This window comes from Aquarana catesbeiana, linkage group LG12, assembly GCF_042186555.1.
Source record: "Aquarana catesbeiana isolate 2022-GZ linkage group LG12, ASM4218655v1, whole genome shotgun sequence".
Lineage (NCBI taxonomy): Eukaryota > Metazoa > Chordata > Amphibia > Anura > Ranidae > Aquarana > Aquarana catesbeiana.
This window is the reverse complement of record NC_133335.1, coordinates 184,770,663-184,797,734: the sequence shown is the minus strand read 5'-3', so window position 1 is coordinate 184,797,734 and position 27,072 is coordinate 184,770,663. Positions and strand designations below refer to the sequence as shown.

The 27,072-nt window shown below is 44.2% G+C and overlaps 1 protein-coding gene across 3 annotated transcripts in view; it reads right to left on the bottom strand.

Moving 5' to 3' along the window:
• ELMO2 (engulfment and cell motility 2) overlaps window positions 1-27,072 on the bottom strand; it is a 155,084-nt gene that overhangs the window by 62,024 nt on the left and 65,988 nt on the right. For 2 of the 3 annotated variants that reach the window (XM_073606296.1, XM_073606298.1), the window contains exon 2: window positions 167-300. In XM_073606296.1, coding sequence (XP_073462397.1) covers window positions 167-244 — 78 coding nt within the window. In that variant the 5' untranslated portion in view covers window positions 245-300. Of the gene's footprint in view, window positions 1-166; window positions 301-13,893; window positions 14,057-27,072 lie in introns of all 3 variants that reach the window. The other variant, XM_073606297.1, reaches the window with a different exon arrangement.

Here is a 27,072-nt window from a genome sequence, read left to right as displayed (position 1 = left end):
AGACACATCCCCCAGCCAGTGGTGTTTACCCTCCCCACACCCGGCCAGTTGTGGTCAACCTCCCTGCCCCCATCCAGTGGTGGTGACCCCCTTCACACTCATCCAGTGGTGGTCACCACTTTTGCCCTCCTCCAGGGGTAGTTATTATTTAGCCCAAGACTCTTACCTGGTCAATTTCAATCAGTTGGGCATTAGCACCAGGCCACTCAATGGCTACCTTCACAATGTCCAGCGGTGGAGGCATTTCCTCCGGTGGCTCTTCTGTCCAGCCTGCCCGCTGGATCACTCACAGAGCTCTACCTTTGAAAACAAAGAAAAACATTTGATTATTCATCAGAAAAAAAAACTTTATAACATTTACATTTAAAGCAGAACTACAATGCATCTGAGCACCACGTACCAAAAAATAGGATTTAATTCATTTTTTAATATTCAAAAGAAAACTCCCCCATTCATTCATCTATGTATCCACGCTTTATTTTGCTGAGAAATCCCTTTGGAAAAACACCCCCTAGCATTTCTGGCCGCAGCCATCTTGAGTAAGGGCAGATGGTTCATGTAGCAATTACTTCCTGGAATCCATATACCCTTAGCTCAGGCATACAGGGAGGAGGGTGGGCTTAGCTGAGAAAACCCCTCCTGAAGACTTCTGGGATGTATGACCTAATTTGCCAAGGCAGGAAACCAGGAAGTAACTTAAGAAATGCAAAAAAGTGTTTAAAACAAGTAGATATTATATACTTCCCTATCTATTTACCAATGCTAGCAGCAGAAGGATTTAAAAATAATCAATGTTGATTGAGAGAGCGAAGTTCCACTTTAAAGACCACCACCATTATTGTCATAGACTTGTCCATGAAACGCTGAGCCAACCAGTCTCAGTGTGACAACTGACTGTTAGGGATAGACATTCCAGGCCTATGGTTCCAGTTTATAAGGCTTAACCACGGAAGGATTTGCCCCCTTAATGACCAGGCCATTTTTTGCGATACGGCACTGCGTTGCTTTAACTGACAATTGCGCAATTGTGCGACGTTTTACCCAAACAAAATTGATGTGATTTTTTTTCCCACAAATAGAGCTTTCTTTTGGTGGTATTTGATCACCTCTGTGGTTTTTATTTTTTGCGCTATAAACAAAAAAAGTGTGACAATTAAAAAAATTTTTTTTTAATATTTTTTACTTTCTGCTATAATACAAATACCCCAAAAATATATAAAAAAAAAACACTATCAGTTTAGGCCAATATATATTCTTCTACATATTTTTGGTAAAAAAATTGCAATAGGCGTATATTGATTGGTTTGCGCAAAAGTTATCGCGTCTATAAACTATGGGATAGATGTTGGGACTTTTACTTTTTTTTTTAGGCTGCATTCACACCTGAGCATATCGTTTTTACGCTCTGTTCACATTTTTGGGTGTTTTCTGCTGTAAGCCTCAGCCATAAAAACGCCCAACAAGACAAATCCCATTCATTTCAATGGCCCCTGTTCACATCTGAGCATTCTGTCGCCTGAAGCAAAAGGTCCGTCGTTCAAAAAAAAAAAAGTACAGGAGCTTCTTTTTTGGCAGATTACAGGCGTTTTACTGCTTTTACATTGGTGACTTTTTAACCTCGAAAACGCCTGTACAAAAACTCTGCAAAGATGCCCGAAAAAAATGCTGGAAAAAACGCCCGAAAAACGCCTTTAAAATAGCAATGCCCAGATGTGAACAGAGCCTCATTGTTTTTACTGGTAATGGCGGCGATTTTTAGCAGGACTGCTATGGACAAATCTGACCCCAAATTACACTTTTTTCGGGACCAGTGACGTTACTACATTGATCAGTGCTAGAAAAATGCACTGATCAATGTAAAAATGACACTGGCAGGGAAGAAGTTAACACTAAGGGGCGATCAAGGGGTTAAATGTGTTCCCTCAGCATGTTCTAACTGTAGGGGGGATGGGCTGCCTGGGACATGACAGAGATCGCTGTTCCCGATCACTGGGAACAGAAGATCTCTGACATGCCCCCTGTCAGATCATACATGGCAGATCTGGCCATTTAACAATAGGCCTGGGATAGTTCAGAAAAGAGGACATTTTGATATGTAATCCAAATCTCTTGGTGCATGACCTCTAGGCCTTTGACCCTAATTGCTTAGCCATGCCAGTGAGAAGTAACTCATGCTGATAGCAGAGGAATGAAGCAGAAGACAAAAAAGACACTCAGTGCTCTTGAGACAAGTACACACTATACAGCAGTGACGGCCCATCCATAGAGGGTGCATGGGCGCCAACTCCCTAAATATCAGTGGTGCCGGACTATGGATTCCAATGTGGGGGAGTAGTTTTTTTTAAGCACCTGATTAGAGCCAGAGGCTCTAATAGTCTCCGGTGAGAAAAGGAAGATGGAGCACGTAAGTGTTGGGGGGAACCAATAGGAAGGGATTTTTACCTTAAGGCACCTTTCACAGGAGCGCCTCTGTTGGAGGGGATCCGCTTGTTCAGTGGGGGGGAATCGCTCTGCTGATCCCCGCTGAGCAGGCAGATGACAGGCCTGTCTCTGCTTACTGAAGTGGACCCAGTCCTGCTCTCCTCTGTGGGGAGACCGGATGAAAATGGAGACGAGGAGGAGGGGGCAGCTCAGGTGGGGGACCCCAGAAACCATTGCACAGAGCAGATAAGTCTTTTTTTTTTTTTTAACTGTCTCCCCTCTCATTCTGGGCTGACAACATATGACGCCGCCCAGACGGCGATCGCAGGCGCGCTGTGTCCCTGGGACACGGCCCGATCCCGATCTTGCCTCTTTACCCATGTGATCGGTTGTGTCCAATTACAGCCGGTCACATGTAATCATTAAGTGCCGGTAATCATATCCGATCCGACCAGTCGGATGGAAAATAGGACCCCCATCCTTCTGGATTTTGCAGACAGGATCAGATCGAATAACGGCGAATGTCAGCGGACATGTGTCCCGTGATATCCGCAGCTCCATAGGGTTGAATGGAGGGTCCGATCAGGTCCACCTGAAAAACTGACCTAATTGGACAGCACGTGTGAAAGGGGCCTAAAGTGGTTGTAAAGTCACTACTGAGAAATCCTGCAATCCCCTCTCTTACAAAAAGATATAAAGTGCAGTATCTGTTTTTTTTTTTTTTAAATAATTATTCTGCAAAATACCCTTTTTTACAGCATCGCTGGGCACTCGTGACCTACCGGAACTCTCCTTCCCTGATCTGAGCACTACAGAGGGAGGGGCTTAGATTTCCCGCTGACGTCAGCCGGGTGGAGAGCGGGAGATCACGTGAGCGCTCAGCGGCGCTGTAAAAAAAAAGGTATTTTCCGGAATTATTTTTAGAAAGCACAGATAGTGCACATTAATTTGTAGGAGGAGTCTCGCCCTATACCTGCCCTCAATTCACTCATCCCATCAATGTTTATTTTCACGTTATCCTACCCCCCATTCCCCTTTTGTTTTACTTTCTTTCTTTACTCACTAATTACTTCTGGGGTATGCCCCCTTTTAGGCATACTGACCTCGTGACCACGGCACACCCCTGATCACTTTTCCGCCTTTCTCCCTTACCTTTCCTGGACTGTCTGCAAGAGACCCCGAGTACAAATTATATGCAAGAGGAATTTTTTTTTTTTTTAACACTATCACAAATTAATATCATTTATTTCAATCGGATTTCTTTAATACATACAGCATTTAAAAACATATTGAAAAGTCTACACATTCCCTTTAAGGCATATGCAAGCATTTCTGGCCAGTTGTGCCTCGGGATCTCATCCAAAAATATTGGCAAGTACACACCGCTCCCTTTGAGCTTTACTCATTAATTGCTTTACAAGATATGCTGCACTGAAATATAACATCATGTCATAAAACTATGATTAATAGATCAACGAAAATAAGAACACTTCCCTGCAGGTTTACCAAAAAAAATGATGTCAATATTCAAAGGAAACCTATAAAAGCAGTCAATTCAAAAGCAGAGCTTTTTTTTTTTAAGCAGGAACGTGGCGGAACGCAGTTCCAGCACCTCCAGCACAGAAAGTATGTAATGGCAAAGGGGGGCTGGGGTGTGCTGGATGGTTTATAACAATGGTGCAAGGCTACAGGATTCATAAACGATATAAATAACTGTTAGTGCTCATATTCTATAAATCTATGAACAGAAATAATAATCATAGATACAGTAATAATGTCCGTGAAAAGAGTCCATATAGTGCAAAAACTGAAAAGTTGCGATCTTATATGACAAGACTGGATCTGATAGGAAAACAGTCCTTTAACCACTTCAGCCCCGGAAGGATCTGACCAGAGCACTTTTTACGATTCGGCACTGAGTCGCTCTGACAATTGCGCGGTTGTGCGACGTTACACCAAAACAAAATTGATGTCCTTTTTTCCCACAAATAGAGCTTTCTTTTGGTGGTATTTGATCACCTCTGTGGTTTTTATTTTTTGCGCTATAAACAAAAAAAGAGCAACAATTTTGAAAAAAAAAAAGCAATATTTTTTACTTTTTGCTATAATATCCCCAAAAATATATAAAAAAAACAATTTTTTCCCTCAGTTTATGTATTCTTCTACATATTTTTGGTAAAAAAAAAAAAAAAATCGCAATAAGCGTATATTGATTGGTTTGTGCAAAAGTTATAGCTTCTACAAAATAGGGGATAGATTTATAGCATTTTTATTAATTTTTTTTTTTTTTTTTTATTAGTAATGGCGGCGATCTGCCATTTTCATAGTGACTGCGACATTGCGGCGGACACTTTTGACACTATTTTGGGACCATTGTCATTTATACAGCGAACAGTGCTATAAAAATGCACTGATTACTGTGTAAATGACATTGGCAGGGAAGGGGTTAAACACTAGGGGACGATCAAGGGGTTAGGTGTGTCCTAGGGAGTGATTCTAACTGTGGGGGGGGTGGGCTCACTACAACAGGACAGAAATCACTGCTCCCGATGACAAGGAGCAGTAGATCTCTGTTATGTTGCTAGGCAGAACAGGGAAAAGCCTTGTTTACATAGGCATCTCCCCGTTCTGCCGCTCCGTGACATGATCGCGGGACACAGGCGGACATCGAGTCACGCAGTACGCGGCGTGCCCCGCCGGCGGTGAACACGCGCCCACTAGCCCTGCAAATTAAAGGGGACGTACAGGTACACCCATTTGCCCACCACTGCCATTGTGCCGACGTATATCAGCGTGCGGCGGTCGGCAAGTGGTTAAGACATAAATAGATGTGAAAGACAGCCACAACCAATTGCAGGAAGGCTTACCGGAACAAGTGGACCCAAATGGGCATATGCCCAATGAGTCGCCAAGCTTTGTGGTGTAAACACCAGAGGATGGATCATCTGCACGTATGGTTTATGCCAAGATGGGAGATACTTCCATATACTGAAAAGGGCTCCAACCGAGCTCCGCTTAGAAAGACCAGTGTCTACAAGTCTTGTGGGATGTGTCTTTAACCATGTAACATGCAGTATAACCGAGAAGGAAACTAAAAACTCCATATAGTTTAAACCCATAGGTATACTAAGTTTAATGTAAAACATTTTTGAACACTCACATTTGGGAAGAGTAAAACAAGCGCGCGTATTCATGAATAAAAGCAACGCAATGACATCAGCAGAGCTCGTTCTGACGCGTTTCGTCTAAGGAGCACCCCAGATGTCAGTCACTTTTCATTTTTTGCACTATATGGACTCTTTTCACGGACATTATTACTGTATATAATATATATGATCATTATTTCTGTTCATAGATTTATAGAATATGAGCACTAACAGTTATTTATATAGTTTTTGAATTCTGTAGCCGTGCAGAATTTTTTTCACAAGCCCAATTGTTATAATCACTAGTTTTGCATTTTCTCTATTGCTGTGCTGGCTGCTGTCTATTCGGGTGTCAGCGTGATATATTTGTTACATAATTGTGCTGGATGGTTTATTGATGCTGATTCTGGGGATCTATTGTAGCTGGAGTGTAGTGCTGGGGGATCTATTGTTATTCTGGGGCTCTTATGTTGTTGCAGGATCTACTATTGGGGTGGTCTATTGATGCTGACTGCCGGGGGATCTACTTTTGCCAGCAGGGGTCTATTGCTGCTGGGGGGGGGGGGATCTATTGTTGCTGGGGGGTCTACACAGCATACACAGTAACACATGTTGGCCACACATTTAACCCTTTGATCTCCCTAGATGTTAACCCCTTCCCTCCCAGTGTCATTAGTACAGTGACAGTGCATATTTTTAGCGCAGTGATGACTGTATTAGTGTCATAGGTTCCAAAAAAAAGTGTTAAAAGTGTCAGTTATACGTCCGATTTCTCTGTCGCAATATCACAGTCCCGCTATAAGTCGCTGATTGCTGCAATTACTAGAAAAAAATATATAAAAAATTCCATAAATATATCCCATAGTTTTTGGATGCTAGAACTTTTGTGCAAACCAATCAATATACGTCTATTGGGATTTCTTTTTGGGATAATTTGGTGATTCATAAGGTCACACATGTAGATTGCCACCATCCCTTGGTAATATGTAAATAACCTCAAAAGGTGGGATTTTATGAGCAATAAAAAAAATATACATAGGAAATTTATACGTATAAAAATTGTAATTTATTTGAAAAGTGGTTTACCACTTTATGGTTCAATATAGCCTACGTGCAATGTTTGCAATTTTTATTCATCCAGTGTGCAATGTTGACAATATTTCAATGATGTGTTGTATCACCAATATGAGATCTTTTTAATATATTCTTCCATAATAGATTACAATTTTTATATGTATACATTTCCTATGTATATTTTTTATTGCCCATAAAATCCCACCTTTGGAGGTTATTTACATATTGGGATTTTTTTTTTACCAAATATATATGGCCTAAATGGATGTAGAAACTTAAATTTTTTTAATTGGATTTGTTTCATAGTAGAAAGTAGGGCTGGGAGATTTTCTAAAAAAAAAAAAAAAAAATCTTCGATTCTCTTAAAAAAAAAACTCGATTCACGATCCGAATCGAGTTTTTTTTTTCTTCTTTGGAAACCGTGCCGGTCCGGAGGCGCTGTGGGCATGAGCATTTGGGCGAGGCCGTGGCTTCGGCCTAGTCCGCGGCGTCCGGCCTCGCGGACTAGGCCGAAGCCGCGGCCTCACCTAAAAACTCCTTGCCCGCAGCTCTTCAGGCCCGGCGCAGTGTCAGCGCCGGTCTGGAGGCGCTGCGGGCATGAGTTTTTGGGCGAGGCCGCGGCTTCAGCCTAGTCCGCGGCGTCCGGCCGTAGCCGCGGACTAGGTCAAAGCTGCGGCCTCGGCTAAAAACTCATGCCTGCAGCGCCTCGGGACCGGCGCGGTGAAAAAAAAAAAAAAAAAAAAAAATCTAAAAAAAAATCGATTTGCTTAAATTTTGAATCGATTTGACCTCTCAACTCGATTCAAGATTTAAATCGATTTTTTCCCCAGCCCTAGTAGAAAGTAAAAAATATATTTTTTTTTTTTTTCAAAAAATTGTCGGTATTTTTTCGTTTATAGTGCAAAAAATAAAAACAGCAGGAGGTAATCAAATACCACCAAAAGAAAAGGACGTCAAATTTTACTTGGCTACAGCGACCGCGCAATTGTCATTTAAAAAGAGATGGCGCAATCGTCATTTAAAAAGTGACAGTGCAATTGTCAGTTAAAGGATTGCAGTGTTGTATAGCAAAAAATGGCCTGGTCATGGGGGGGGTAAAACCTTTTGGCGATCAAGTGGCTTAAACAGTGTTTGCTAGATTTGACCAGAATCTCAAAATGCTTCTTCGTCAAACAACGATCGATATGTAACTTGCCAACACTCACCTCCAGGCAATGCTGAGCTAGTTATTTCTCAACAAATGCTTTTGAGAATACGGTCTTTCATGGAATTTTAATAGATACATACAATTGCAGAACTCGAATGCATCCATTTGACATTGCCCCAAAATTCTCCAGCTTGCTTTTAGAGACCCAGCCAAGAGGGAAGCTGCAGATGGATCCTATTAGCCCACATAATAGAGACGGATGCACTTCAAAGCAACACTTGATGCACGTCGCTCCTATAAAAAGCTGCAGCTTCAATAGGAGTGTATTAAAAGCATAGAAAGCACTCTAGTATGAGCTCTTTTGTATGGGGAAGGATGGGAGAAGTGTGTTTTCATACTCACAGATGCGCCATTTAAAAAGTGAAAAGTCAAGAGTTCTTGAAGGAGAGCGCTCACAATACAGCAATACTGAACCATTTAAATCCGAGCTACAAATCTCCAGCTTTAGCCGCAGCTCAGCGAGCTGAATCTGACACTTCCTTATTAAAGCGGACCTGAACTAAAAAAAAAAATAAAGATTCGCTGTTACCTTTAGGTTACAAAAACGCCATAAAAACTCATTTGTGTTTTTGTGTTTTCGGTGCGCTCTGTACCGTGAAAAAAGGACGGTACTCAAAAACGCTTCAAAAATGCAACCACGGGAGCATTGTTGCCACATTTTTTAATGCGTTTTCCATTTATCCACCTCAATACCGGGCACTTTCACCCCCTTCCTGCCCAGGCCATTTTTTCAGCTTTCAGCGCTGTCACACTTTGAATGACAATTGCGCGGTCATGTTACACTGTACCCAATTGAAATTGTTATCATTTTTTCCCCACAAATAGAGCTTTCTTTTGGTGGTATTTGATCACCTCTGCAGTTTTTATTTTTTGCGCTATAAACAAAAGAAGAGCGACGAGTTTTAAAAAAAACACAATATTTTTTACTTTTTGCTATAATAAATATCCAATTGTTTTTTTTTTTAAACAAATTTTTTCCTCAGTTTAGGCCGATATGTATTCTTCTACATATTTTTGGTGAAAAAAAAAAAAAATCGCAATAAGCGTATATTGATTGGCTTGCGCAAAAGTTATAGCGTCTACAAAATAGGGGATAGATTTGTAGCGTTTTATTTATTTATTTATTTTACTAGTAATGGCGGTATCGTGACTGCGATATTGCGGCGGACAGATCGGACACTTTTTGGGACCATTCACATTTATACAGCTATAAAAATGCACTGATTACTGTATAAATGTGACTGGCAGGGAAGGGGTTAACGAGGGGTTAATTATGTTCCTAGGGAGTGATTCTAACTGTAGGGGGTGGGGACTCACAAGGGGAGGAGACTGATCGGTGTTCCTCTGTACTGAGAACACACATCGGTCTCCTCTCACCTGACAGGACGAGGATCTGCGTGTTTACATACACAGATCTACAGTCCTGCTGTGTTGCCAGGCAATCGCGGGTGCCCAGGGGACATCGTGGCCGCCGGGCACGCACATCGGGTCCCCAGTGACACGGCGGGCGCGCACGATTGCCACCGGCGGTGCGCGCGCCCCCTGGTGGGCCGGGAAGGCGAGGGCGACATATGACACCCTCCCGCAACGAGAGCTGCACCACCTGGCCGTCATATGACAGCCGGCGGTCGGCAAGCAGTTATTTTAATGAGGAGGTGCGATTTTTTTTTTTTTTTTTTTTTACTTACACCAAACATGCACCAAAATGCACCACGTAGGACTTTTAAAAACGCAACTGACCTGTGTAAAGAGTTCCATAGGATTTAATGGTCATGCATTTTTCTTCCGCTTTTAGGGCCAGTTCACGCCATGGAAACACAGTCCGGATGCGTTCCAGATGCTTTTCTGAATGCGCTTATTTGATGCGGTCTGGTGCATTTTTTCCCCTCTTTTTTTCTAAGGGCTTGTTCACACTTGACTAAATTTCTAACGCTCAACAAACGCTCCTATATGGCGTTAGTACATACGTCAGGCAGGCGTCAATGAGCTTTAGTATGGGCATTAGACAGGCGTTTTACAAGCTTTGATGAGGAGTTAAAAATGCTCCCCAAACGCCCTATGGGCAGTTTTGAAGCGTTTGACGAGCGTTAAAACTGCTCCATAAACACCTATACAGTAAGGGTACTTTCCCACTGGGGCGGGGGGGAGGCGTCGGCAGTAAAGTGCCGCTATTTTTGGCATCGCTTTACCGTATTTTTAGCGGCGCTTTTCGCCGATAGCGGGGTGCTTTTAAACCCCCCAGCGGCTGAAAAAGGGTTCGCAGCGCTGCTGCCAAAATGCTTTGAGGGCACTTCGGCAGCGCTGGCCTTTGATTTCAATGGCAGGGGCATTTTAGGAGCGATGTATTCAGTGCTCCGGCAACGCACCAAAGATGCTGCTTGCAGGGCTTTTTTTCCCGTCCTGCAAGCAAACCGCTCCAGTGTGAAAGCAGGACGGGAGTGGCAGGGGAGGCGTTTTTCAGGCGCTATTTTTAGCCCTTTAACGGCTGAAAAACGCCCCAGTGTGAGAGTAGCCAAAATGAACTAATCTTAATGCCCCGCAACCGCCCCTCAACTGCCTGCCAGAGCATTTGCGAGGCGTTACCATAGACTTCAATAGGAGGCGTTGAAAGGCTTCAAACGCCTCCTGACTCAACATGAGGCTTCAATTTTGGATCAGCGCAACGCTAACGCTTAGTGATTTTTTTTTTACGCAATCTGTGTCTCATTGCATAGATTTCCCTTCACTTCCTGTCCCATAGCCAAACAGGAAGTGAAAAGAAATCTCTGCAAATTAAGGGGATCCCTTGGGGCTCCCCAGGTCACCAGAACTAGCGTCCCCATTGGAAAATTTCCCCTTCTATTACTTTTCTGGGGACAACCCAAAATTTGGGATTTTCTTTTCCTTTCACTGTCAATGATAATGCTAAACAGGACAAATAGAGAGGATGAATCTCCCCAACGGAGGGCACAGACAGCAATAAAAACTGACAAGCATTCTAATCCTTCTGCACGCTCTCCAAAAAAAGTTCTTCCTTTAGTTACACTTTAACCTTAAATAAGGACATATTGTGTTCCAGTGCGTTTTTGATGCGTTTCACCACGTTCCAGTACAGTCCAGTGCAGAAACAAATGCAGCAAGTTCTACTTTGCCATGCGTTTTTGATGCAGTAAAAAAAAAAAAAAAGAAGCACTGGATTGAATATGGTGTGAACAGGTCCTTAGTAAGGCATAAACTGAAGAAAAACTGATCAGTGTGAAAGGGCCCTGCATTTTTAAAGGTTCTGACATCCACAAAAACTTACCTTAACCCTCGGTCCAGTGATCTTTTGTCCTGCCAGTTCCGACAAACAGTTCACTGAACCCAAATCTGTATGCAGGTCCATGTCATTACATGACAAAGGCGCTGCTAGAAATAATCGCCAGGACTGGGATTGGGATACCAGATATCACTGGGCTGCATATTCTGTTACATTTTAGTGTTTAGAACCTTAAAGTGTTACTAAACCCAGGAGCCTGCATTCACTATATCTGGTCTCCCACAGTACACAGAACATGGAGATGGAATTATTTTAGTAAATATAAACTGCTAAAAACCCTTTTCTCATCAGCAGTATATAGCAGTCTTGTGACTTCTATCAGTGTCTGGTTTGTAGGAGTTTTAATTCTCCTCTGACTGTCCTATGAGGCTGCAGAACCCCTGACCCTCTGTCCGGACAGTGCTGATTGGTCCTGTGCCGATCACATACTTCCTTTCAAGAAAAAAAAAAAAAAACTCTAGCAATACACACCAAACTAAGCATGTGCAGAGTCACTCCAAAGGCTCTGTCTGATCAGCAAATGGATTGGGGGACAGTAAAAGGGGAGGACGTTAAGATTCGTTCATTTACTGTAATGGAATAGGCAATTGTGGAGCAGTTTTAATCACTTGCCACCCGCCATATAGCAATATGACGTCAGCAAAGTGGTTGTGATATCCTGACCGGACGTCATATGATGTCGCCAGATATCAAGCCGGGGGCATGCATCGCTGCGATTGTTGTTGCGGTGAGTCAGTCTGACACATCGCAATTCTGATCTAGGTAAAGAGCCTCTGACAGAGACTCTTTACCAGGTGATCAGCCGTGTCCAATCACAGCTGATCACGATGTAAACAGGAAGAGCTGTTGATCGGCTTTTCCTCACTCGCGTCTGACAGACGTGAGTAGAGGAGAGCCGATCGGCTGCTCTCCTGACAGGGGGGGTCTGTGCTGATTTTTTATTAGCACAGCCCCCCCTCGGATGCCCACCCAGGACCACCAGGTATGACACCCTAGACCAACAGGGAAATGCCAATCAGTGCCCATCCCCAAAGCAGTGAAAGTTGAAAATTGGCCTGGGCAGGAAGGTGCGAAAGTGCCCGGTATTGAAGTGGTTAACGCTCGTCAAACGCTTCAAAACTGCCCATAGGGCATTTGGGGAGCATTTTTAACTCCTCATTAATGCTTGTAAAACGCCGGTCTAATGCCCATACTAAAGCTCATTGACGCCTGTTTGATGCCCACACTAACGCCATATAAACGCTATAGGAGCGTTAGCAATTTAGGCAGGTGTGAACAAGCCCTTTGGTTATAACAGTGAGTATAACAAGCATGCTTTACTGCAAATACAGACTGATTTTACTGTTGTGGGTTTAGGAACACTTTAAGCCATACATGATTTTAAATTTGTACAGTTCAGCAGGGACTGGCCAAATTTCGATCCATGTATGGTTTAGCTGGTTGTACACGAGTCGATCAATCCTTTGGAGTCACTCTGCACATGCTCAGTTTGGGGTGTATTGCTAGAGAGTTTTTTTTTCTCTTGGGAGGAAGCATGTGATCGCCACAGGGCCAATCAGCACTGTTCAGACAGAGGATCAGGGGTCCTGCAGCCTCATAGGACAGTCAGAGTAGAACGCAAATTCCTCCTACAAGCTTTAACCAGACACTGATAGAAGTCACAAGACTGCTATATACTGCTGATGAGATAAGGTATTTAGCAGTTTATATCGGCGTATAACAGACACTTTTTTCCCCTTAAAATCAGGGGAAAATCGTGGGTGCGTGTTATACGCCGATCCCCTGCCGATTGTGAGCTCCTCGGCGGCTTTCGGCCTCTCTCGGCGGCTCTCGCAGTCCCGCGTCCCCATCTCTAATGCATACATACACATACTAGGGCCAACTTGAAGGGGTTGTAACCCTTGTGTTTTTTCACCTTAATACATCCTATGCATTAAGGTGAAGAAACACCTGTCAGTGACCGCCCCCCCCCCCCCCCCCCCCCCGCGTTGTACTTACCTGAGCCCTAGAACTTGACCCACGGGGATGCGCTGTCTCTCTGTCCGGGGTTCTCGGCTCTTGATTGGATAAATTGATAGCAGTGCAGCCATTCGCTCCCGCTGCTCTCAATCAAATCCAATGATGCTGGCGCCGGGGGGCGGGGCCGAGTCCTGCATTCGGCCTCTATAGACGCTGAATGCTGGACTCGGGAGTGTGCCCGCAAGGTAACCCCCCCGGGAGAACGCTTCTCCTAGGGGGTTAGCTGATGCAGGGAGGAGCCGCGAGAGCCGCCGTGGGACCCCAGAAAAGGATGTTTGGGGCCACTCTGTGCAAAACGAGCTGCACAGTGGAAGTAAGTATGATATGCTTGTTATTTTTTTTTTTTTTTTTTTTTTTAAACGAACCCTTACAATCACTTTAAACAAGATCCATATAAGCTAACAGCATGTCTTTGGAGTGTGGGAGGAAACCCACACAAGCACATGAAAGCTTTATGCAGGTAGTGTCCTGACCAGAGGAAACCCACATGACTGCAGGGAAAACATTCAAGCTCCATGCAAATAGTGATGAGTGAGATAGACTGAGCGACAGCTGAGTGTGCTGGGGCCGCTGACGTTACACCCAATAGGACGGTGGCCAGCAACGGCCTCAGCATTTTTGAATGTCACACAAGGGAGGGTTTTACCCTGCATTCACTATATCTGGTCTCCCACAGTACACAGAACATGGAAATGCAATTATTTTATTAAATATAAACTGCTAAATACCTTTTATCAGCAGTATATAGCAGTCTTGTGACTTCTATCAGTGTCTGGTTAAAGCTTGTAGGAGGAGTTTTCATATTGCACTGGCTGTCCTATCCGGATGCAGGACCCCTGACCCTCTGTCTGGACAGTGCCCATTGGCCCTGTGCTGATCACATGCTCTCTCCTAAGAAAAAAAAAAAAAACTCTCTAGCAATACACACCAAACTGAGCATGTGCAGCCTGACTCCATTTACTCTGTCTTATCCGGACATGTTTTGGGGGCATTGCAAAAGAGGGAAGATCTATGCATACAGGATCAAACAGCCTTTTTACACAATGCGGAGGATTAACCCCTTAGGTTCCAAAGTGAGTATAACAAGCATGCTTTACTGCATATACAGACTGAGTTTACTGTTGTGGGTTTAGTAGCACATTAGGTTTTACACATATAAGGTTTACACAGGTTTGCACATATAATCCTATGGCAATATTTTTGTATAAATGAATTTTCTAGAAACAAAAGTCTCTTTAGACACTTCCCTCCCGGCCTATAGCAGAATGACAGCCGGGTGGTGGTTCTGTTATCCTGACTGGGCGTCATATGATGTCCAGCAGGACAACACGCCGGCGCGCAGCGTGGCGATCAGAGGTGTTGTGTGTTAGTCTGACGGAGGCTCCTTACCACGTGATCAGTTGTGACCAATCACAGCTGATCATCCCGCGAACCAGGAAGTGCCGGTAATTGGCTTTCCACGGTTCACGCTGACAGGGAGAGCCGATCGGTGGTTCTCCCTGTCAAAGGGGGGGTCTGTGCTGATAATCAGCACATCGATTATCATCACAGCCCCATCAGATGTGCCACCACAGCTGCAAATAAGTGCCCACCAGCTGCCAGTCAGTGCCCCACTAATAAACACACTTATCAGTGCCAAATCAGTGCCCACCACAGTGCAAATCAGTGCCCTTCAGTAACACCTATCAGTACCTTATTAGTGCTGCCACTCAGTGCCACCTACCAGTACCAATCAGTACGGCCTATCAGTGCCAATCAGTGCTGCCTGTCAGTGCCCATCACAGCTGCCTGTCATTGCCCATCACAGCCCCCTGTCAGTGCCCATCATAGCCGCCTGTCAGTGCCCATCACAGCTCCCTGTCAGTGCCCATCACAGCTCCCTGTCAGTGCCCATCATAGCCGCCTGTCAGTGCCCATCACAGCCCCCTGTCAGTGCCCATCACAGCCGCCTGTCAGTGTCCATCAGTGCCGCCTGTCACTGCCCATCAATTCTATATATCAGTGCCTCCTCATCAGTGCCGCCTCATTAGTGCCCGTCAGTGAAAGAGAAAACAAAATGTTATAACCGAAAACGAAGAAAAACTTTTTTTTTCAAAAATGTTGGTCTTTTTTAGTTTGTTTAGTAAAAAATAAAACCCCCAGTGGTGATCAAATACCACCAAAAGAAAGCTCTATTTGTGGGAAGAAAATGAAAAAAATTTAGTTTGCGCGCGCAATTGTCATTCACAGTGCGACAGCACTGAAAGCTGAAAATTGTCCTGGGCAGGAAGGGGTGAAGGGGTGAAACTGCCCGGTATTTAAGTGGTTAAAGTGGCAGTAAAGTCCGCACTGGACTGCATATGGTGTGAACTGGCCTTAAATGTATGCAATGCATATTAGCACATTATGCCATAAACCTGCGGGGGGGGGGGGGGGGTTGCATTAAAAAAAAAAAAAAAAATCTCGTCTATAGCGTACTACCGCTTTATTGCGTGAACTATCCAAACTTATGGATGAAGTCATCCGATTGCTGTAGAACACACAGAAGTGTCTCCAGGTTTCCATGGTTTCCAAGATTATTCATATAGCTTCTTGTCTATACTTATGCTCTTACTAATAAAGCTTGAAAGCCTATATTATCCACAAATGACACAACGAAGGCGGGATAACGGGTTTCCGTTATTACAATACATTTACTTGTACGCCTACACATGCTATTTTCAGAAGCAGAAGATCAAAGTCTAGTATAAGGCCTGGATTGATCAGACGGGTTCTCCCTTAAAATGGAAAACAAATCTCTGATTTTCAGTATCCTTTTTAAGCCATTACTGTATTATTTACCTGAAAAAAATGGTTTTTAAATGCTACATGTACCATTTTTTTTTAAAAGCAGAACACCAGCTAAAAATAAAATATAAATGTAGCCCCACTAAAAGATAAAATGGTAAAAAAAGAGCCTTTGCTGCAAAATTCTTTTTCAAACCAGAGATTTCCCCTGTAGTACTTTTTTCTGCCACTAGATATCAGTCTTCGGCAAGCATCATTGAACACAGTTCCTCTTTGTACAGTCCTGGTCCCGCCTCCTGCCTGTGACTGGACAGTGAAATGAGAAGCAGCACAGTGATGAGTTCATGTTTATGTCACTCTGCTCTTTCCTCCATTCAGACTCCATTCATACTTATTGTCAGATGTGCTTCTTTTTTATCTGTGCTGCGTCCTCTCACACTCCAGCTCTGCTGTACAAGAACTGCTAGAGGCAACATGTTACCAGGTCAAAGTCTGGTACTTACATTACTTGCATATAAAAATACATCTAATGATATAGTTACTATTACAGAACTGCATTAAATTGTGCCTTTAAAGCTCAACTTCTTTTTTTCCAAACAGTCTCCATGGAGATCTTAAAAAATTAACCACTTGCCGTCCGCGCTATAGCTGAATGACGACTACAGTGTGGACGGCTAGTTCTGGGAGGCCATCATATATGCTGAGTGCGGGCGGCACGCTCTGAGATCACAGTGTTTGGAGGACACTGCTGATCACAGATTGAGATATAGAGCCAATCAGCGGCTCTTTACCACGTGATCACCTATGTCCAATCACAGCGGATCACAGATGTAAAACGAAGCCGGTTATCGGCACTCCTTTCCTCATGGTGACAGCATGAGGAGAGGAGAGGAGAGCCGATAACTGGCTTCTATAAAAGGGACATGTACACTGATAATCAGGGCACTGATTATCAGTGCAGTCCAAACAGTGCCCACCAGTGCTGCCAATCAGTGACACCTATCAGTGCCGCCAATCAGTGATAGGCTGCACTGATGGGCAGTGATAGGCTGCACTGATGGGCAGTGATAGGCTGCACTGATGGGCAGTGATAGGCTGCACTGATGGGCAGTGATAGGCTGCACTGATGGGCACTGATGAGGCGGCACTGATTGGTGGCCGCCAATCAGTGCCGCCTCATCAGTGCAGCCTATCAGTGCCCATCAGTGAAGACTCATCAGCGCACATCAATGAAGGAGAAAAATTACCTGTTTCCAAAATTTTATAACAAACTATGAAAACGTTTTTTCTTTTTCAAAATTTTTCATTTATTTAGCAAAAAATAAAAAACCCAGCGGTGATTAAATACCTCCAGAAGAAAGCTCTATTTGTGTGAAAATAATGATAAAAATGTCACTTGGGTACAGTGTTGCATGTCCGTGCAATTGCCATTCAAAGTGCGACAGCGCTGAAAGCTGAAAACTGGCCTGGGCAGGAAGGAGGTATAAGTGACCAGTAGGCAAGTGGTTAAACCCAGAGGACTGAGGACATACTGTGAGTACAGGGTATCCTGTATCCTGGATTGGCTTGAAGCCATATAGAAAAGAAAAGTATTTTTTTTTAAACTATAAAAAGGAGGGATGTGTGACTCAAGACTAGGAATTCGGCTGCCACTTAGGCGATAATGACTTTTGTATAGTTCCTCTGCCAGAACCCGAAGGCCAAGCAGAGAGCTTAGGCATATCTGCGCCTGTGCCGTAATGGGATTGATTTGGGGGGGAGCTAGCGGGAGAAGGATTGCCATTAAAGCGGGGACTGAAGTTCCTCTGCAGCTGCAAATGTCTGTATGTCAGACAATGCAATCAGCACCTTTGCTGGAAAATTATGATTAAGACACCTACTAAGTATGGTATACTGTCAACAAGTAAAATGCATAATCCGCGTACTCTCCACAAACCTGCATTGATATAGGAGGAGGAGTAAAGTGCAACCACAACATTGTGGTACTAAAGAGGGCAGTGACTCTAAAGCAAGGCAGTCAGCATGGTGCCAGTAATCTAGAATTTGCAGAAAGGAAACTACCCATCAAAGCCTCAATTTTTCTTTCAGGAAAGACTTTTTTTAAAATTTCCTACATAAAATGGAACAAACATATTTATATAGAGTTTTGAAGCTGACCATACACTATGATCGTCTTTTTTTTTTTTTTTGCTCAGTCAATGGACTGATGAAATGAAAAAAACAAACAGATTCCTCCTTCATCCACATTATTACAGTGCAGATGGACGAATCTCCCACCGTGGTTACCGGATTTTAACAACTGACCCTGCTGGCTGTCAAAGTACTCAAATAGAGGCTGCATCTGATTGGATGCAGCTGCTGTCAGCTGACACTTTTCCATCAAAAGGATGTTGGGTGGGAGGCCCCCCCCGAGAGGGCCCCCCACTGAGCGCATTTCTGCACACTACATAGCCAGCTTTACACTTGTATGGTTTGCTTGTTATAAAGATAATACCAGGCTTTTTTTTATTTGCATATTTTTCTGCAAAACTCTTATTTTTAGGACCAGTTCACACTACATGTAGTCCAGGGCTGCATCAAAAACGCATGGAAAGTAGGTTATACATCGTTCAAACCAGTCCTTGCAGTCCCAGTGCGTTCCAGTCCCAGAAAAAAAAAAAGGAGAACGTGCTGCATTTTTCTTACACTGGAATGCTGTAAAAACACACTAGAACGCACCGGAATGCACCAAAAACGCACTGGAACACACATGTCCTTATTTAAGGTTAAGAAAAAAGAGGGGGGAAAAAAAAAAGCACTGGACTGCATCAAAGACGCATCAAAACTGCACTGGAACGCGTCAAAAACGCACATGCAGGAAACCATCTTGAATGCATCCGGACTGCATTTCTATGGTGTGAACTGGCCCTTAATGATTAAAACTGCTGACACTGGCTCACACTATAATTGTAGATCCTCCAAATCAGTGCACAAGCCAATCAGATTGTAGGAAATTAAAAAAAAAAGTAAAAATATTACTTCTTCACACACATATTTGGAACCAGAAATACGATTATGCAGCGCTTACTGCATTAGCAAAAATATCGAAATAAATCTATAAAACCCACCACAATGAGAAATACTGGAGGCAATGCCGCCTCTATGTACGGCTCTGTTTGTATGGATTGCTCATGCCAATCAAACATTGAATGCTGGCTCATTATGTCTTCCAGAGCCAAAGTCCCCACGCTGCTAAATGGCTGTACAGCATTTTTAATAACAGCTGGGTGACTGCTAATCCCTTATGACATTTATGTATAAGTAATAAAATTGGCGGACAGACAGATTACAGAGTTGACACCCGATTATTAATATAGGGATGGTCCTTAATTGAATACTGAACTTAGGCCCCTTTCACACAGACGGATAGATTGGTGCTTTTAGCTGCGGATTTTCTAGTTTTCTACCACAGCTAAAAGCACGCAATGCTTTCCTATGGCCCCATTTACACACTGCGTTTAGCTGCGTTTTGATTACATGCAGTTTGGTGCGATAGAAAAAATAGAATTGACTGCGTCCAGGAGCGATTTAGCGCAGCTATCCGCACATAACCGCAGGTAATCGCAGTGCACTGTGTCAGCTGCGGATAACAGCGCCGAGCTGCTCATCGGGAAAGGAAAAATGTTTTTTCCTTTCCCAATGAGCGACAAGCACGGGGATCCGACTTGGATCTCCGCCAATGCCCGGCACTGTTTGGTATGAATCTTGAGGGGGAACTCCACGCCAAATTTAAATAAAAAACTGGCATGGGTTCCCCTCCAAGAGCATACCAGGCCCTTCGGTCTGGTATGGATTTTAAGGGGAATTCCCTACGCCGAAAAATCGGCATGGGGGTCCCCCCAAAATACATACCAGACCCTTATCCGAGCACGCACCCGGGTCGGTCAGGAAAGGGGGTGGGGACGAGCGAGCGCCCCCCCTCCTGAATCGTACCAGGCCGCATGCCCTCAACATGGGGGGGTTGGTGCTTTGGGGCAAGGGGGGCGCCCTGCGGGCCCCCCCACCCCAAAGCACCTCATCCCCATGTTGATGAGGACAAGGGCCTCTTCCCGACAACCCCGGCCGTTGGTTTTTTTATTGATACTTTTTTTCCCCAGGTGAATGGGTAGGGGTACGATGTACTCCATACTCATTCACATAGGGTGGGGGGCCGGGATCAGATCTGATAAGCCCCCCCGTCCGCAGATGAGTAAGCTATGAGTAAGCATCTTTGCATGTGAAACGTGTTAGCTATCGCTATCTCCTGTCTGTGTGGATGACTTTTGTTGTTTTTATCATGGAATAAAGATGGAATAAAGATGATCATTTTTCAGAGTGCAGCAGTCCGGGATTTTCTTGTTCATACACCCTTGTCCTCATCAACATGGGGACGAGGTGCTTTGGGGTGGGGGGGGCCCACAGGGCTCCCCCTTGCCCCAAAGCACCAACCCCCCCATGTTGAGGGCATGTGGCCTAGTAAGGTTCAGGAGGGGGGGGGGCGCTCGCTCGTCCCCACCCCCTTTCCTGACCGACCGGCTGCGTGCTCGGATAAGGGTCTGGTATGTATTTTGGGGGGACCCTCATGCCGTTTTGCCGCCGTACGGGATGCCCCTTGGAATCCATACCAGACTGAAGGGCCTGGTATGCTCTTGGAGGGGAACCCATACCGGTTTTTTATTTAATATTTGGCGTGGAGCTCCCCTTCAAGATTCATACCAAACACAGTGCCTGGTATTGGCGGGGATCCAAGTCGGATCCCCATTCAATATGAGTCGGTACCCTGTCGGGTTGCTATGGAAATGGCAAACCGCAGCTAATCGCAACCGTAGCTAATCGCACTGTACAATTGCAGCTGATCGCAGTGCCTGGTGTCTTGAATTTCACAGAAAAAAAAAAAAACATGCTTTTAACTGCGGCAGAATAGTCGTCCGTGTGAAAGGCGCCTTAAATATGCTTATGTTTTGCCTTCCCACGGTTCCTCCCTCCCCTTTCATTAATATGCTAACATTTTTTATAATCAAAACTTTCCATTTTTATAGTATACCTTATTTTAGACCCAGTGATATAATCACCGGGTCTCTGTGCTTTTCTATGCAATGCAGACAGATCATGGCTGGTGGGGGGCTGGCAGAATGCTGCAAATAACTTCCTGAAAACATTGCATCACTCTGCCTTAGTACAGCTCTTAAAGAAGAGTTCCCCTTACATGCCACATTTGCCATGTAATTTTTTTTTGGGGGGGGGGACTTTTTGGAGGTACTTCCTGTCCTGTGCTTCTCGGCTGCCTAGGCGACTCCTCCTCTGGTCTCTCGTTACCATGACCGCGGGTGGCCCGCAGACATCACGGCCACTGGCCACGCGCATCCAGTTCCCCCGCAGTGCAGCGGGCACTCGCGCCTGCTATGGCTCTTAACCTTTTCCCCCCGGAAGACTTTCCCCCCTTCCTGACCAGAGCACTTTTTGTGATTCGGCACTGCGTCGCTTTAACTGACAATTGCGCGGTCATGCGACGTTGTACTCAAACAAAATTGAAGTCCTTTTTTTCCCACAAATAGAGCTTTCTTTTGGTGGTATTTGATCACCCCTGTGGTTTTTATTTTTTGCGCTATAAACAAAAAAAGAGCGACAATTTAAAAAAAAAAAACAGCAATTTTTTTTACTTTTTGCTATAATAAATATCCCCCAAAAAAAGATTAAAAAAACTATTTTTTCCTCAGTTTAGGCCGATATGTATTCTACTATATATATATTTTTGATTAAAAAAAAAAAAAAAAAAAATCGCAATAAGCGTATATTGATTGGTTTGCACAAAAGTTCTAGCGTCTACAAAATAGGGGATAGTTTTATGGCATTTTTATTATTGATTTTTTTTTTTTATTAGTAATGGCAGCGATCTGCAATTTTTATTGGGACTGCGACATTATGGCGGACACATTGGACGCTTTTGACACTATTTTGGGACCATTCACATTTATACAGCGATCAGTGCAATAAAAATGCACCGATTACTGTAAAAATGACACTGGCAAAGAAGGGGTTAAACACTAGGGGGCGATCAAGGGGTTAAGTGTGTCTTAGGGAGTGATTCTAACTGTAGGGGGGATTGGGCTACAACTCACATGACATTAGGGCTGGGAGATTCTCTTAAAAAAAAAAACTCGATTCACGAGTTTTTTTTTTTTTCTTTGGAAACGGCGCCGGTCCTGAGGCGCTTTGGGCATGAGCTTTTAGGCGAGACCGCGGCTTCGGTCTAGTCCGCGGCGCCCGGCCTCGCGGACTAGGCCGAAGCCGCGGCCTCGCCTAAAAAACTCATGCCCGCAGTGCCTCCGGACCGGCGCGGTGAAAAAAAAAAAATCTAAAAAAATCGATTTGCTTACATTTTGAATCGATTTGACCTCTCAACTCGATTCAAGATTTAAATCGATTTTTTTCCCAGCCCTACATGACAGCGATCACTGCTCCCGATGACAAGGAGTAGTGATCACCGGCATGATACAAGGGGAAATGCCCTGTTTACATAGGTTTACATTGAGTCTGAGGGTCCCGCGGGCACGGTCACGCTGTACGCAGCGGGCGCGCGCGTGCGTGCTTGCTAACCCCGCCAATTAAAGGGGACTTACAGGTAGGCCCATTTGCCCACCGCTGCCATTGTGCCGACGTATATCGGCGTGCAGTGGTCGGCAAGTGATTAAAAAAGCCGACGTACACCTACAGCGATTTGCGGGAACGAGCTGACCTGTCGCAGTATAATGACAGCGGCTGGTCAGCAAGTGGTTACGTTTATATATTGGGTATGTTATTCACCTGTAATAGAGAAATCCTAATTCCCGAAACTACTGCTGAGTGCCACCATTTTTAATGTGATGTCAGACACTTTATAGTATTGTCCCCTGGCAGTTACATAAAAGGGTATGTAGAGAAGTGGAGGAGCTGGGCCAGCACAGAGAGTTCTTAGATTCGGTTTGGAAGCACATTGCAGTCCATAAAAATAGTTTATGGAAAGGAAAAAAAAAACGCTGCAAGATAGCATTTCAAATCTTTGCTTTTTTCTGTGCTTTAACCTGCAGATTTTTTTAGTAGGTGACAGGGTCTCTTTACTTATTCTGGATAACATGGGAGGACTAGAATAATACTGGACCACCTCCTATTTCACAATGACAGGTCCACTTACAAATGATCTTTTTATGCCACAATATTTTTGTACCAACTTTAGAGTTCTGTAATTAAAAAGGTAAAAAGAGGAAATGCTTTTGCAGATTATGGTACATACAGCTATAAAGCAATTCTCGTCTTATCACTAATAAGATAAAAGCGCCTTATTGATGTATTGCACTGGAAGTACCATCCTTATGGGTGCAATTACATTAAATACTACCGAATTGTTACGCGATTGTAATGATAGGAGGTTGAGTTGGAGGGGAGTACGGTCGTGGTATGCACAGCTAGCCATGCAGGATCACTAAAGCTGGCTATACACGAGTAGACATTTGTTCGACATTCTTCATTGTAAGAACGTTTGTTCCCTTTTCGAATCATTCGTGGAGTCAAATCGACGTTCATCGTCAGCCGTAGCGACGGGAAGGTTCCAAGCAGCAGGATGGAAAATGTTTCTCGAATGAACAAATTTGTGTTCAGTAAATTCCATTCATTCCAAAACCAAACATGGCAAACCGCCATAGGTGTACGTCGGGCACTTTAAGAGCTGTGGGAGGCACGCGCGCCCGCGACACGACGCCGGAGCCGATGCGCGTGGCCGCGATGTCCGCCAGCCAACCGGAATCGCTCCACAGAGAGCCAGAATGGGGATCTGTCAATGTAAGCAGACAGATCCCAGTTCTGACAGGGGAGGAGAGAGAGAGATCTGCTGTTCCTAGTGATCAGGAACAGCGATATGTCTTCTCCTCCAGTCAGTCCCATCCCCCCACAGTTAGAAACACCTCCCAGGGAACACATTTAACCCCTTGATCGCTCCCTAGTGTTAACCCCTTCCCTGCCAGTGACATTTACACAGTAATCAGTGCATTTTATAGCACTGATCGCTGTATAAATGCCAATGGTCCCAAAAAAGTGTGAAAAGTGTCTGGTCTGCCGCAATGTCGTAGTCCTGCTAAAAATCGCTGATCACCACCATTACTAGTAAAAAAAAAAAAAAAAATAAAAATAATAAAAATGCCATAAATATATCCCCTATTTTGTAGACGCTATAACTTTTGCACAGACCAATCAATATACGCTTATTGCCATTTTTTTTTACCAAAAATATGTAGAAGAAAACATATTGGCCTAAACTGATAAAAAAAATTTGGGGGGGGATATTTATTATAGCAAAAAGTAAAAAATAATGTTTTTTTTTTTTTTCAAAATTGACGTTTTTTATTTTGTTTATAGCGCAAAAAATATAAACCACCAAGGTGATCAAATACCACCAGAAGAAAGCTCTATTTGTGGGGGAAAAAAAAGGACATACATTTTGTTTGGGTACAATGTCGCACAACCGCGCAATTGTCAGTTAAAGCCACGCAGTGGCATATCGCAAAAAATGGCCCGGTCAGGAAGGGGGTAAATCCTTCCGAGGCTGAAGTGGTTAAAAGCAAATGAAATCATGAACTGCTTTTGAACGACATTAGGCCCGAGTTCACACTGTAGCGAACACAGACATCGCGTGCGATCCGCACCCGCACTTCAGTGCCAATCACATGCGATGTCTGCGCAATGCGAGTTCAGCCATATAGTTTGTATGGCTGAACTCGCATTGGATTCGCACAAAAAAGGTGCAGGGACTTTTTTTTTATTCCTGCACTGGAATCGGAACGCATGTGTGTTCTCACTCATGCGACCCGATTCCTGTCTGAATCCACAGTTTGCACTGCGATCTGTGAACCGATCTGGGGGTGTCATTAACATTGTACTGACACCCGCAGAGGTTCGCAGAGGGCTGTGAACTGCCTGTGGGAGAGATGCGATGCGGGAATCGGCGGTGGAATCGCGCTGGTTTCCGTATTGCTACAGTGTGAACCCAGGCTCCAATACACGGAGAATTTTCCTACGAATGTTTTTAAGAATTGTGGTTCAAAATTTTACTAGTGTATAGCCAGCTTTAGCTGAATTGCTTTCCTCAAATGCAAATACTAATGGTCCCCATACACTAGACAAAAAATCATTTCTAAATCTGTCATTTGGATCGTTCGTTTTTCATCAAGGTAATGGGCATAAATAGTTTTTTGACTCTTCAGGACCAAAAAACTGAAGAGACAGGTTGGAAAAATGTTTGCTGAACGAACGATAAATTGAAAGGTTAAACTGTTTGTTAACTCAGAATTATAAATTACTCTATTATAGGCAGGCATACCACACTGTGTAAGTCTTTTCTAAAAACGAGGATTGTAAATACCTATTTAGGGTGATCATCAGGGCGGTCACGTGACTCGCCCGCATTACAGCTCCGATACATGGATACAGCAGGAGGGGCCGAGATCTCCGGTCACATGGCCGCTCAGCCCCTCCCGCAGAAACCCTGTTTTAGAGATGTAAAGCGGCCGCGAGTCTTGTGACCGGCCTTAAGATACCTCTAAAAATGTATTTGCAATCCTTGTTTTTAGAAAAAAGCTTACATAGTGTGATATACCTGCCTATAATAGAGGGCAGGGACCATTGTAGGTTTTTTATTTTTAATAATAGCGGCGCGGAGGGGGACGGAAACAGAGACACAGACACGGAGCTGACAGGCAGGGAGGAGGGGGGGAGAGAGGAGAGCAGAGAGGAGATCTGCCGATGACGAAAGGAAGTACTCTGACCACGGTGTTCAGGGCTCAGCAGCCCCAATTATCGTGGTCAGTGCAGAGAGGGGGATACAGGAAGTGGCAGGATCAGCCATGTTTTTTACAGTTTAGAGAGGGGCAGAATACGCAGCACAAGCACTGTGCTGTTTAATCTACTTCACGGGACCAGGATATGAATTATTTTTAATGTGTTTCTCGCCTGTAAAACTAAACAGTTGGCACTGCACATTTGTGACAAAACACATAAGAAAAATGTATTATTTATGTCCATTAACCCCTTCCCGCCGACCGTATGCAGATCTGCGTACTCGGCTTTCCGGGGTTATACCGGGATGATGACTGCAGCTGCAGGCATCATCCCGGTACCGTTGTTTACAGCGGGCGATCGGCTATCCGAGTATAACAACCAATGCGGCTAAAAGCCTCTCGGCTGCTATACCGGAGGAGCGGGAGGGGACATCCCCCCCCCCTCCCGCCGCCTCCTGCCGCTCTTACCGGGCCTCCCGTGCGATCGGGAGGCCCGGTGTCAAATCGGCTGCCTTCGGCGGCTGGGGGCGGGCTGGAACGAAGCTGTGGGTGGCTTCGTTCCAGCCTCCTCAATGTAAATGCGGAAGCGACGTCATGACGTCACTTCCCATTTACTCGGCTGCCAATGGCGCCGGTTATAAAAAAATATACAGCGTTCAGAATCGCCGTTTTCGGCGATCTGAATACTTTGAAGTGCAAAGGAGGAATCGGAGGTCTTTTAGACCCCCAATCCCTCCATAAAGAGTACCTGTCACCACCTATTACTGTCACAAGGGATGTTTACATTCCTTGTGACAACAATAAAAGTAAAAAAAAAAAAAAAAAAAAAAAAAAAATTTTTAACAATTTATAATTATAAAAATAAATGAAATAAATTAAAAAAAAAAAAAAAAATTTTAAAGCGCACCCGTCCCCGCGAGCTCGCACAGCGAAGAAAACGCATACAGAAGTCGCGCCCGCATATGTAAATGGTGTTCAAATCACACATGTGAGATATCGCCGCGATCGTCAGAGCGAGAGCAATAATTCCAGCACTAGACCTCCTCTGTAACTCAAACCTGGTAACCGTAAAAAAAATTTGAAGCATCACCTATGGAAATTCATAGGTACCGTAGTTTGTCGCCATTCCATGAGTGCGTGCAATTATAAAGGGTGACATGTTTGGTATCTATTTACTTGGCGTAACATCATCTTTCACATTATACAAAAAATTGGGGTAACTTTACTGTTTGGATTTTTTAAAATTCATGAAAGTGTCCCTTTTCCAAAAATTTGCATTTAAAACACAGCTGCACAAATACCGTGTGATATAAAATA